This window comes from Oncorhynchus tshawytscha, linkage group LG20 (assembly GCF_018296145.1).
Source record: "Oncorhynchus tshawytscha isolate Ot180627B linkage group LG20, Otsh_v2.0, whole genome shotgun sequence".
Classification (NCBI taxonomy): domain Eukaryota; kingdom Metazoa; phylum Chordata; class Actinopteri; order Salmoniformes; family Salmonidae; genus Oncorhynchus; species Oncorhynchus tshawytscha.
In genome coordinates this window covers 28,172,222-28,184,551 of record NC_056448.1, presented here as the reverse complement: position 1 = coordinate 28,184,551, position 12,330 = coordinate 28,172,222, and the positions used below count along the sequence as shown (strand labels likewise).

General features: G+C 45.6%; 1 protein-coding gene across 2 annotated transcripts; it reads left to right on the top strand.

The window, feature by feature from the left end:
• The first annotated feature begins 2,429 nt into the window (after positions 1 to 2,429).
• Positions 2,430 to 7,134, top strand: LOC112220288 (corticotropin-releasing factor-binding protein). Of its 2 annotated transcripts, none has more exons than XM_024382060.2 (7): positions 2,430 to 2,683; positions 3,025 to 3,118; positions 3,733 to 3,890; positions 4,523 to 4,733; positions 5,600 to 5,748; positions 6,186 to 6,300; positions 6,719 to 7,134. In XM_024382060.2, the coding sequence occupies exons 1-7, from the start codon at positions 2,606 to 2,608 to the stop codon at positions 6,871 to 6,873; spliced, it is 960 nt and encodes a 319-aa protein (XP_024237828.1). In that variant the 5' UTR covers positions 2,430 to 2,605; the 3' UTR covers positions 6,874 to 7,134. The 2 variants fall into 2 exon arrangements, with proteins under 2 accessions (XP_024237828.1, XP_024237827.1); XM_024382059.2 differs by having other exon boundaries at positions 2,435 to 2,683; positions 6,183 to 6,300.
• The last annotated feature ends 5,196 nt before the right edge of the window (positions 7,135 to 12,330 follow it).

The window sequence follows — 12,330 nt, the reverse complement described above, 5'->3', positions numbered from 1 at the left end:
TCAGTGTTTTTACATGGGGCCAGATTTAATCAACTCAATTTTTATTTCATTTCAACATTGGGATACAAACCCCTCTTGGGATTAATCATTTTGCTTCCAAGTAAGTCCACTTACGCTCAGCAAATACCAATTCAAAGCCAACCAAACTAAACTGAGCCTGACAAACCCAACAAGACATAACAATCTTTCCACTGTCAAAGCTCCATAAGGAATGCATTTACATTTGGACCGAGGCTCACCTGGGTTTACAGAGCATCCCAATCCAGTACTCTGCCTGGCACTCCCTCCGTACGGCAGAGGGAGAGGAGATCACAGGGAATGGAGTGATTTATGGTAAGACAACAACGAGGACCCGCCAAGTGCGTCAGCACTCCAGAAAATCAGCTTTAATAACAATGGAGAGAAGGATTAAACAAGCCAAGCACCAGTTAGAATGATTTACCACGGCAACGGTGTGTTGGATCCCAGTGAGGCTCCCCAAGCCTCTCTAAATCACTTGTTAAATTTGGGTCACATTCTGCTAGAGCTGGGGAGGAACTCAGGCAGGCACACAACATGTCTTCTGGACTGGGTGTCTATAGGCTGTTGTTAGGGTGTTGAGGCCCCCGGTCCTCTGTAATGTGAGATGTGGTGTAACGCTCAGTGTGATCATCATGACCCTTCCATAAACTCATGGCACAATACATAGCCTCTGACCGTGTTATACAATACATCCCATGTGTAGCATATCCAGCTATAGCATGTAACCATGCCAACCCTACCAGGACTGCACACTTTCTCAGTATTGCTAAACAGCTCAGCTTCAACGGTTCAATGGAAACAGTCACCATGAGTCTCAGAAAAGTACAGTGATGTCACGGTGCAAGGATAAGCTAGCTGACGTTGGCTAGGACTCCAGCCATTGTTTAACCCCCTGGCAGTGTTTTGATTTAGAGAGAAAAAGGACAGAAGGACAGGAGGGACAGGTACAGGAAAGACTAAATGCCACACTGGGATGGAGCTGACCTTTCTAAATGCCTGGGGCGCCAAGTGGCTTGGAGGGATGGGCATGGGAGGGAGTGAGGAGACCGGCAGGGCAAAATGGAAATCTGTTGAGAAGATAACCAGTCAGTGACATGCATGGTGTGATCGGTGGAGGTCAAACTCGGATGGCCTGGCTAAACTGACACAGCTCACATTACTTGTAGAATGGCTAGACTGGCTAAACTGTGTTAGTTTAACTACAACTAATAATAATATACAATCACAAGCTGATCTGAGATGTTTCTACAACTTGATTGGAGTCCACCTGTGGTAAATTCAATTGATTGGACATCATTTGGAAAGGCACACGCACATCTATAAAAGGTCTCACAGTTGACAGTGCAAGTCAGAGCAAAAACCAAGCCACGAGGCCGAAGGAATTGTCCGTACTTTGCTCTGGCTGGGCCACTCAAGGACATTCAAGGACTTGTCCCGTAACCACTTCTGCGTTGTCTTGTCTGTGTGCTTAGGGTTGTTGTCCTGTTAGGAGGTGAACCTTCACCACAATCTGAGGTCCTGAGCACTCTGGAGCAGGTTTTCATCAAGGATGTCTCTGTACTTTGCTCTGTATACCATCTTTCCCTCAATCCTGACTGGTCTCCCAGTCCCTGCCGTTGAAAAACATCACCACAGCATGATGCTGCCACCACCATGCTTCACCGTAGGGATGGTGCCAGGTTGCCTCCAGACGTGACGCTTGACATTCAGGCCAAAGAGTTAAATGTTGGTTTCATCAGATCAGAGAATTTTGTTTCTCATGTTCTGAGAGTGCTTTAGGTGCCTTTTTGCCTTTCGGCAACTCCAAGTAGGCTGTCATGTTTTTCAACACAGGAGTGGCTTTGGGACAAGTGTCTGAATGTCCTTGAGTTGCCCAGCCAGAGCCCAAACTTTTACCCGATTTAACATTTCTGGAGAAACCTGAAAAAAGCTGTGCAGCGACGCTCCCCATCCAACCTGACAGAGCTGGAGAGGATCTGCAGAGAAGAACGGGAGAAACTCCCCAAATACAGGTGTGCCAAGCTTGTAGTGTCATACCAAAAAAGACTTGAGGCTGTAATTGCTGCCAAAGGTGCTTCAACAAAGTACTGAATAAAGGTTCTGAATACTTATTTAGATGTGATATTTCAGTTTATTTTTATTTTTTGCTTTGTCATTATGGGGTATTGTGTGTAGATTGATGAGGGGAAAAAAAACAATTCTATCAATTTTAGAATAAGGCTGCGATGTAATAAAATGTGGAAAAAGTCAAGGGGTCTGAATGCTTTCCGAATGCACTGTATGTGCTTATCACAGTCCTAAGCGCTCAGGCATCTGTCAAAGTTCTCTCTCTCTCTCTCTCTCTCTCTGCTCATCTGACAGTCACAGGCGCACTGTGATGCCTATTGATTCCTCCTTTGCTCTCGTCACAAACACGCTATCTGGGGCACCGTGTATCAATTGATCTTTACGGAGTGCGTTTTTATTGAGAAGCGTGCGGTGCGTCGACCTATAAAAAGGAGTGTGGCTTGGAGCACTGGACCAGACTTTCCCCAGTTCTGTTCTTGAGGTGCGAGGGAGACTCCAGAGAGAGATACTGAGCAATATGGGGGGGACTTTCCGAGAGCAGCTGTTCTTTATGTTATGTCTGTCAGTTCTCAAGGGAGACGCCAGGTACATGGAGGTAAGCCTCTGGAAGCACTTGGCACTTTTTACTGACCTGTTTCGTTCCCACGTGTTTAATCTACTAGACTTTGTAATAAAAGCTCAATTAGTGCCATGTGTTCTGTGTAAGAAAACCTTTTGTACTCACTAAAGGAGGCCTAATGTTCACATTGCGCACTTCTATGCTACTCAAGACGTCTTTGAACATATTGGCTTGATTTATGCATTATGTAGCTACTAACATTTACTTAATCCCTTGTGTTATCTTGCTTGATGGTATATTGCTGTCATTTGGCTATATTAGATCTTAACTTTATTTTCTAAATATTATCTAAATGTTTTTCTTTCTTTTTTTTGCAGGAAAATGAGATCACTCCAGAAGGATTATTTTCACTTCTTAATTCAGAACTCAAAAGAGAAATACCAGAGGAATTAATTTACAGCCGACCTCTCCGTAAGTAACTGACTGAAGTAAATTCCTAAAAAAAGTTATTCACCATAGTCATATTTTACATTTGCCATTTAATTTACATGGTTGATTTGTGAAACAATATTTTTCTGTTGACATTATCACACCTTCTAAAATGCTATTTTTATTAAGGTGTTTTTCATATTTTCATTCTCTGAATTTGTAATGATCAATTGTGTATGGAATTCTGAGAATAACTAATAATCTAAAATAATACGTGGGATTTTAATTTACGTAATTATAATCTGTCTATGGCTTTCATGACCAAATGTGCAGATTGATGAATACGACTTGATTATTTAGAAATGCATTTTAATTGATTGAATTTTTGTCAGAAATACTTCATAATGTAAACCGCCACTGTGCACAGAATGTAATGTTAACCCTGTCTCCATTTCTCTCTCCCTTTCAATGTCATCTCTCTTTCTGTCTCTGTATATCCCACTCTCTTTTCCTCCTCTCTCTGTTACCCCCACACCCATCTCTCTCCTTCTCGCCCTCTTCTCTATCTCTTCCCTCTATTGCTCCTCTTTCCCTCTATCCTTCTCTAACCCCTTCCTTCCCTTCTTCCTACGTTCCTCCTTCTCTCCCTCCGTCAGGGTGTCTGGACATGGTGGCAGCAGAGGGTCAGTTCACCTTCACAGCAGACCGGCCTCATCTCAGCTGTGCTGCTTTCTTCATCGCTGAGCCCAACCAGGTCATCAATGTGGAGTATGACAGCGTTGACATCGACTGCAGAGGTGGAGACTTCATCAAGGTAACCACACACACACACACACACCAGCTCTTTCACACCCACATACTGTACGTCCCAAATACTCCACTCCCGCCATCACCTTATCTGACATCAGCACCACCAGGTCCAGGGATAGAGGGGCATTTCTGGAACATTGACAGAATGAAACTTCTGGTAGATTCTGTTGTTGTAATTTGTGCCCAGGTCTGAGTAGTCCTCTTCCCCAGCCGAGAGCACCCAAAGCCACGCATTAATCCCTCGCCTCACACCCCCAGCCTGGGGACACTCTTTCTTAGTAGTAGGTGATTACAGACTTGTAAATAGCCTAGCACTAAAATATATAGCCACTTAGCAGATTCCGTCACCAGGGGGAAAATAGAGTATTTTCCTGTGTTGTTTTCTTACTTTACTCTGTAAATCCGTACTAAGGTTACAGTTAAATCCCAGCCTGGATTTAAACACAGACTGACATAACAGAGTCTCTTCCTGATTAAGACACCGGCTTAAACGGAAATCTCCTTTAAAAGTCAATCACAGGTTGTTCATCTGCATTTATTGGAATCCTGGCCGTTTTGCTTACAGAGATAACTGGGTTTGATTGAATGGTTTTGATTAAGTCCACATCTCTCTCCTCTCTCCCTCTCCTCTTCCAGGTGTTTGATGGCTGGGTGATGAAGGGAGAGAAGTTCCCTAGTTCCCAGGATCACGCCCTGCCGCTGATGGAACGCTACGTAGACTACTGCGACTCCGGGACTGTCAGGAGAACCGTACGGTCATCTCAGAACGTTGCAATGGTGTTCTTCCGCATTCACACCGTCGGCAGCTCCTTCACGCTGACTGTCAGGAAACCCATCAACCCTTTCCGTGAGTAGAAACCTGCAGCAGCCTGATTCTTACTGTTCATGGCCTTGAGGATTTTACTTATTTACTTAGTGTCCGAATATAGTGTCCGACAATAGTGACTCGATGTATAGATAAACATGCTGAGTTAAATGTGTGTGCCAGAGTACTTTAACAGTTATCATTGATGATAGAACCTAATGCCTGTCTGGCAGAGTGCCTCGTCCATTAAGTGTGCTAACATTGGGCAGGATGCCAATGTACTGTTTTAATGCTTTATCACACGCTATAATGCCAGGGTAGTGTGTTAATGCTTTAGTAACACTTTAGGTTGTACAAAAGTCTTATAATGCGAGGGTAGTGATGCATGCCAATAATGTCTGTAATAATATTATTGTCGCTGGATCATGTTAGTGAGAGATTTCAGAGTAAGTTGTGGCTAAGCATGTGTATCTCAACTAAGTATTAAGATCAAGGGTGCACAGCAGGGATGTATTACTACATTTTAGTCATTTAGCAGATGCTCTCATCCAGAGCGACTTACAGGAGTAATAAAGGTTAAGTGCCTTGCTCAAGGACACATCGGCAGATTTTTCACCTAGTCGGCCCAGGGATTCAAACCAGCAACCTTTTGGTTACTGGCTAAACACGATTAATAGAGAGGGTACCTGTTATGGTACAGAGAGTGAAGGAATTTCAAGCACCTAGCAGTGTGAGTTCTCTAGCTGGCATACGTATCAAGCACAAAGCTGCCTACTTCTAAGTGTGTGTGTGTTTTGCATTTGTTTACTAAGCAATTTTACACAAGTACTGTAAATTGATAAATGCTGTGCTATATGAAGATCAACATGTATGAAAAGTCTACAGACACTCATACCCCTCCCCCACAGCCTGTAACATCATCTCCCAGACACCAGAGGGCAGCTTCACCATGGTGATACCCCAGCAGCACAGGAACTGCAGCTTCTCCATCATCTACCCCGTGGAGATCAAGATCGCTGAGCTCAGCCTGGGACACCTCAACGACTTCCCCATCAAGGTGAGCCCTGAGTAGGGACATCACCACATAGAACAGAGCTACTCACATCTGAGTCAGGAGGTCTGCAGCACTGTTATTTGGTTGATTAATGCCACTCACTGATTGGCCAGAGATTCCACTCACCATGCATCACAGGTCTCATTCAAACAGTTCCTGATTAGAGGGTAAGATTAAAGAAAAGAGCAGTGCTTCTGGCTTCAAGGTCCAGATTTGAGTAAAGGGGGCTTAGATGTTTAGGCAGTTGTAGGGGATGTGGTTTAGTGAACTACCCTGCCAAAGAACGAAAGAATTGTGTTAGCTCCCAGTGATGATGAGGGGATGCTTTGAGCCATCAGAGAAGAGTGTGTTGGGATATTGTAAAGACAGAAAAAAGAAGGATATGAAGGGAAGTAAAAATGCTTGTTAAACCATTAAGCTGGTCTCTTTCTCTCTAGAAGTCCATGCCAGGCTGTGCTGGAGCAGGGGACTTTGTGGAGCTGCTGGGAGGAAACGGGATGGACCCGTCTAAGATGTTCCCAGTAGCTGACCTCTGCTACAACTTCAACGGCCCCGGTGAGCAGCACCCACATCCACACCATCACTAACACCATTATCCACACCATCAGCATCACCACCACCATCACCATGCTGCCTAGAGTAGAGCTTTACTACCCACACAATCAACATCCTAATACTGTATATCTAAGCCTACATAGGCAGCCCAATTCTGATATTTTCCCCCCACTAATTGGTCTTTTGACCAATCAAATCAGATCTTTTCAACTCAGATCGTTTTCAGAGCTGATCTAATTGGTCAAAAGACCAATTACTGAAAAACTATCAGAATAGGGTTGCCTGTCTAAACGCAGCCTAAGAGTAAATCTTTATGATCCATTGTTGAATGGAAAGTCTTATTTTTGCTGACACACTCTCCAACCTGTTATTCATGTCTGCCTGTTTCTTTTCTCTTTCTCCTTTCCTCATCCTTCAGCCCAGATGAAGATAGGTTGTGACAACACTGTGGTGAGAATGGTGTCCAGCGGTAGGTTTGTCAACCGGGTGGCGTTCCAATACCGGCTGCTGGACCGGCAGGAGCTGCAGAGGATCAAGGTGAACAGTGTGGAGGATCTCTGCTTCACTGGCTGAGCTCTCCCTATCTATCTCTCCACCTCCTATATATACCACCTAGCTAATGGGGACCACCCATCACTGGCTGCCAAATCTACCATGAGACTGATTACAGAAAAGAATCCCGAGTATCGCCATAACGTTCTGTTCTGTACTCCTTTTTGAATTTAAAGAGATTGATTTATTTTTTACCTCATTCGTTTTTTTTCTCCACTATATGTTAAATGAATTGTGGCTGGCGCTCAAGCTCAATAAAGTGTTATTTTGTGTTTGTGGGCAGTTCTGCTATTGGTTTGATTCCATATTTCTGTTGTCTAAGTTGTGTGATTATATGAATGCCAGTGAAAACAGACCAGGGAGGGTGTTAGCAGGGTGTTTTTGGTTCACGTTCTTTTACAAGGAAGGGTGTTGAAAAACGGAATGTTTCTATTTATTTTGTGAGACGATGTGTGTCGTTTTGGGACTGTGGCCGGAGGCAAGTGTTCAATCGAGTCTGTTAAATACATGCTCATTGCTGTTATCTATATTTATTTGTATCAAACTATTTTTTTGTAATAAAACTGAGCTGCATGATTAAGCACTCACTGGAGCTGATAATTCATTTCATTTTCTAATCAGTTCAATTATACAGAACTAAACTGGGTTTGTTGTCAGGGAGAATGCTAGGAGGATGGTGTGTGTGTGTGTGTGGGTGGGGGGGGCACAATGAAGACAAGTGGAAGATATCGGCATCAGTCACGTCTCAACCTAACGAAAAGCCGCTCCAGTTCACCATTACACTGAAATATCCATACATTGATATTGACTTTAGTTAGATTTGAGTTCTTGAGACTTGAGTTCCCACAAATAGCACTAATATCAAAGCAAAATCCCTCCAGTTCATGCTTACATTTAGATTAGAATGTATTAATACTTTACATTATTTGTACATTGATTTGGAGTATTAGACCACATCGCACATCAAACAAACCAATAACGCATTAACTTGATGAGCCATTTTTAGAAGCAGGCTACTTTGCATTTCAAGGGTCCAAGGTTAAAAGCTTTATGGTTAATTTAGGGTCATGTGTGTGTCTGCATACACATCAGTTAAACTGGGATGTCTGCATACACATTTATCAGTTAAACTGGGATGTCTACATACACATTTATCAGTTAAACTGGGATGTCTACATACACATTTATCAGTTAAACTGGGATGTCTACATACACATTTATCAGTTAAACTGGGATGTCTACATACACATTTATCAGTTAAACTGGGATGTCTGCATACACATTTCAGTTAAACTGGGATGTCTGCATACACATTTCAGTTAAACTGGGATGTCTGCATACACATTTATCAGTTAAACTGGGATGTCTGCATACACATTTATCAGTTAAACTGGGATGTCTGCATACACATTTATCAGTTAAACTGGGATGTCTGCATACACATTTATCAGTTAAACTGGGATGTCTGCATACACATTTATCAGTTAAACTGGGATGTCTGCATACACATTTATCAGTTAAACTGGGATGTCTGCATACACATTTATCAGTTAAACTGGGATGTCTACATACACATTTATCAGTTAAACTGGGATGTCTGCATACACATTTATCAGTTAAACTGGGATGTCTACATACACATTTATCAGTTAAACTGGGATGTCTGCATACACATTTCAGTTAAACTGGGATGTCTGCATACACATTTATCAGTTAAACTGGGATGTCTGCATACACATTTATCAGTTAAACTGGGATGTCTACATACACATTTATCAGTTAAACTGGGATGGATTTCAGTTAAACTGGGATGTCATACACATTTATCAGTTAAACTGGGATGTCTGCATACACATTTATCAGTTAAACTGGGATGTCTGCATACACATTTATCAGTTAAACTGGGATGTCTACATACACATTTATCAGTTAAACTGGGATGTCTGCATACACATTTATCAGTTAAACTGGGATGTCTGCATACACATCAGTTAAACTGGGATACACATTTACAGTTAAACTGGGATCTTATCAGTTAAACTGGGATGTCTGCATACACATTTATCAGTTAAACTGGGATGTCTGCATACACATTTATCAGTTAAACTGGGATGTCTGCATACACATTTATCAGTTAAACTGGGATGTCTGCATACACATTTATCAGTTAAACTGGGATGTCTACATACACATTTATCAGTTAAACTGGGATGTCTGCATACACATTTATCAGTTAAACTGGGATGTCTGCATACACATTTATCAGTTAAACTGGGATGTCTGCATACACATTTATCAGTTAAACTGGGATGCTTTGACTGCTGTTGGACAGAGTTGAGATGAGCTACAAAACAACCCTATGTTATGGTCTACATATCACTGTCATAACGGTGACTTAACAAACATAACAAACAGTTCTAACCTCTCATACCCTTATTATGGAAGAGAAGAAGGCAAAGAGAGCAGAACAGAAGAAAGATGGAGAGCAGGAAGAGAAGAGAGAAGAGGGAAGGAAGTAAAGCAGAGGAGAGAAGGAGGGGAAGTGAGGAGAGGAGGATAAGAGAAAGAGAAAAGGAGGAAGGAAGAGGGGATATAGTTACTTTTAGCTGTTCTGGCAGATAAGCTGCAATTACCAGCTTAGTCATGCATCACAGTTTAACCTTGTGTGTGTGTGTGCATAAAGGGAGGACAGCGGAACATGGTGTTGCTGACAAGCGCTGGCTTGATTAAAAGTCAGAGTGTGTATTATCACGGTGAGACACCTGCTGCACCACACAGTCCCACACCGCACCGCCCCCACTACTCCGCTCCCACCATACCACCTCACACAGCACTGCCCCCACCACACCACACCTCTCCCACCACACCGCCCCACACAGCATCGCTCCCACCACACCACCTCACACAGCATCGCTCCCACCACACCACCTCACACCGCACCTCCCACCGCACCACGCCCCTCCACACCACCTCACCGCCCCACACCGCACCACCCCCCCCACAACACCGCTCCCCCACACCGCACCGCCCCCAACACCGCTCCCACCGCTCCCGCCGCCACCGCACCTCTCCCGCCACACCGCACCTCTCCCGCCACACCGCACCGCTCCCGCCACACCGCACCGCTCCCGCCACACCGCACCTCTCCCGCCACACCGCCCCACCAGCACTGCCCCCACACCGCTCCCACCACACCGCACCTCCCCCACACACCGCCCCACACAGCACTGCCCCCACTACACAGCACTCCCCCCACTAAACTGCCCCACACAGCACTGCCCCCACTACACTGCCCCACACAGCACTGCCCCCACTACACCGCCCCACACAGCACTGCCCCCACTACACTGCCCACACAGCACTGCCCCACCACACTGCCTCCCACCACACTGCTCCCACCACACCACCCCACACAGCACTGCCCCCACACCACCCCACACCGCACCCCACACAGCACTGCCCCCACTACACCGCCCCACACAGCACTGCCCCCACTACACTGCACCACCACCCCACACAGCACTGCCCCCACTACACTGCTCCCACCCCACCCACACAGCACTGCCCCACTACACCGCCCCACACAGCACTGCCCCCCCACCGCCCCACACAGCACTGCCCCCACCACACCGCCCCACACCGCACTGCCTACACTGCCCCACACAGCACTGCCCCACCACACTGCCTCCCACCAGCACTGCCCCACCACACCGCCCCCCAGCACCCCACTACACCGCCCCACACAGCACTGCCCCCACCACACCACCCCACACAGCACTGCCCCCACTACACCGCCCCACACAGCACTGCCCCCACCACACCGCCCCACACAGCACTGCCCCCACTACACCGCCCCACACAGCACTGCTCCCACCACACCACCCACACAGCACTGCCCCCACTACACTGCTCCCACACAGCACTGCCCCCACTACACCCCACACAGCACTGCTCCCACCACACCACCCACACAGCACTGCCCCCACTACACCGCCCCACACAGCACTGCCCCCACTACACTGCCCCACACAGCACTGCCCCCACTACACCGCCCCACACAGCACTGCCCCCACTACACTGCCCCACACAGCACTGCTCCCACCACACTGCCTCCCACCACACCGCTCCCACCACACCGCCCCACACCGCACCACCTCACACAGCATCGCCCCCACCACACCACACCTCTCCCACCACACCGCCCCACACAGCATCGCTCCCACCACCACCCCCACCCCACACCGCACTGCCTCACACAGCACTGCCCCCACCACACCACCCCACACCACACCGCCCCATTTATTTAACTAGGCAAGTCAGTTAAGATCAAATTCTTATTAAAAATGACAGCCTACCAAAAGGCGAAAGGCCTCCTGCGGGGACGGGGTTCTGGGATTAAAAATAAAAAATAAATACAATATAAATATAGGACAAAACACACATCACAACAAGAGAGACAACACTACATAAAGAGAGACCTAAGATAACAACAAAGCATGGTAGCAACACAACATGACAGCAACATGGTAGTAACACAACATGGTAGAAGCACAAAACATGGTACAAACATTATTGGGCATAGACAACAGCACAAAGGGCAAGAAGGTAGAGACAGCAATACATCACACAAAGCAGCCACAACTGTCAGTAAGTGTCCATGATTGAGTCTTTGAATGAAGAGATTGAGATAAAACTGCCCAGTTTGAGTGTTTGTTGCAGCTCGTTGAAGTTACTAGCTGCAGCGAACTGAAAAGAAGAGTGAACCAGGGATGTGTGTGCTTTGGGGACCTTTAACAGAATGTGACTGGCAGAACAGGTATTGTATGTGGAGGATGAGGGCTGCAGTATATATCTCAGCAGATAGGGGAGAGTGAGGCCTAAGAGGGTTTTTTAAATAAGCATCAACCAGTGGGTCTTGCGACGGGTATACAGAGATGACCAGTTTACAGAGGAGTGTAGATGGCCATCTGAATCAGGGTTAGTTTGGCATCTGGGGTGAAAAAGGAGAGATTACGATATAGGAAACCTCTTCACTAGATTTAACTTTAGCCTGCAGCTTTGATATGTTTCTTTTGTTTTGTTTTTTTTCCACCTTTATTTAACCAGGTAAGCTAGTTGAGAAAGTTCTCATTTACAACTGCGACCTGGCCAAGATAAAGCAAAGCAGTGCGGCACAAACAACAACACAGAGTTACACATGGAATAAACAAGCGTACAGTCAATGACACAATAGAAAAAAAATGAAGTCTATATAGAGTGTGTGCAAATGGTGTGAAGAGGTAAGGAAATAAATAAGCCAGAGTAGCGAAGTAATTACAATTTAGCAAATTAACACTGGAGTGATAGATGTGCAGATGATGTGCAAGTAGAAATACTGGTGTGCAAAAGAGCAGAAAAGTAAATAAATACAATATGGGGATGAGGTAGGTAGATTGGATGGGCTATTTACAGATGGGCTATGTACAGCTGCAGTGATCG

Excerpts from the sequence above, each read along its gene's own strand:
- LOC112220288 (XM_024382059.2), top strand. The coding sequence starts at position 2,606 with ATGGGGGGGACTTTCCGAGAGCAGCTGTTCTTTATGTTATGTCTGTCA. Across the intron at positions 3,119-3,732 it reads AATTTACAGCCGACCTCTCC|GGTGTCTGGACATGGTGGCA; the intron begins GTAAGTAACTGA and ends TCCCTCCGTCAG. Across the intron at positions 4,734-5,599 it reads GAAACCCATCAACCCTTTCC|CCTGTAACATCATCTCCCAG; the intron begins GTGAGTAGAAAC and ends CCTCCCCCACAG.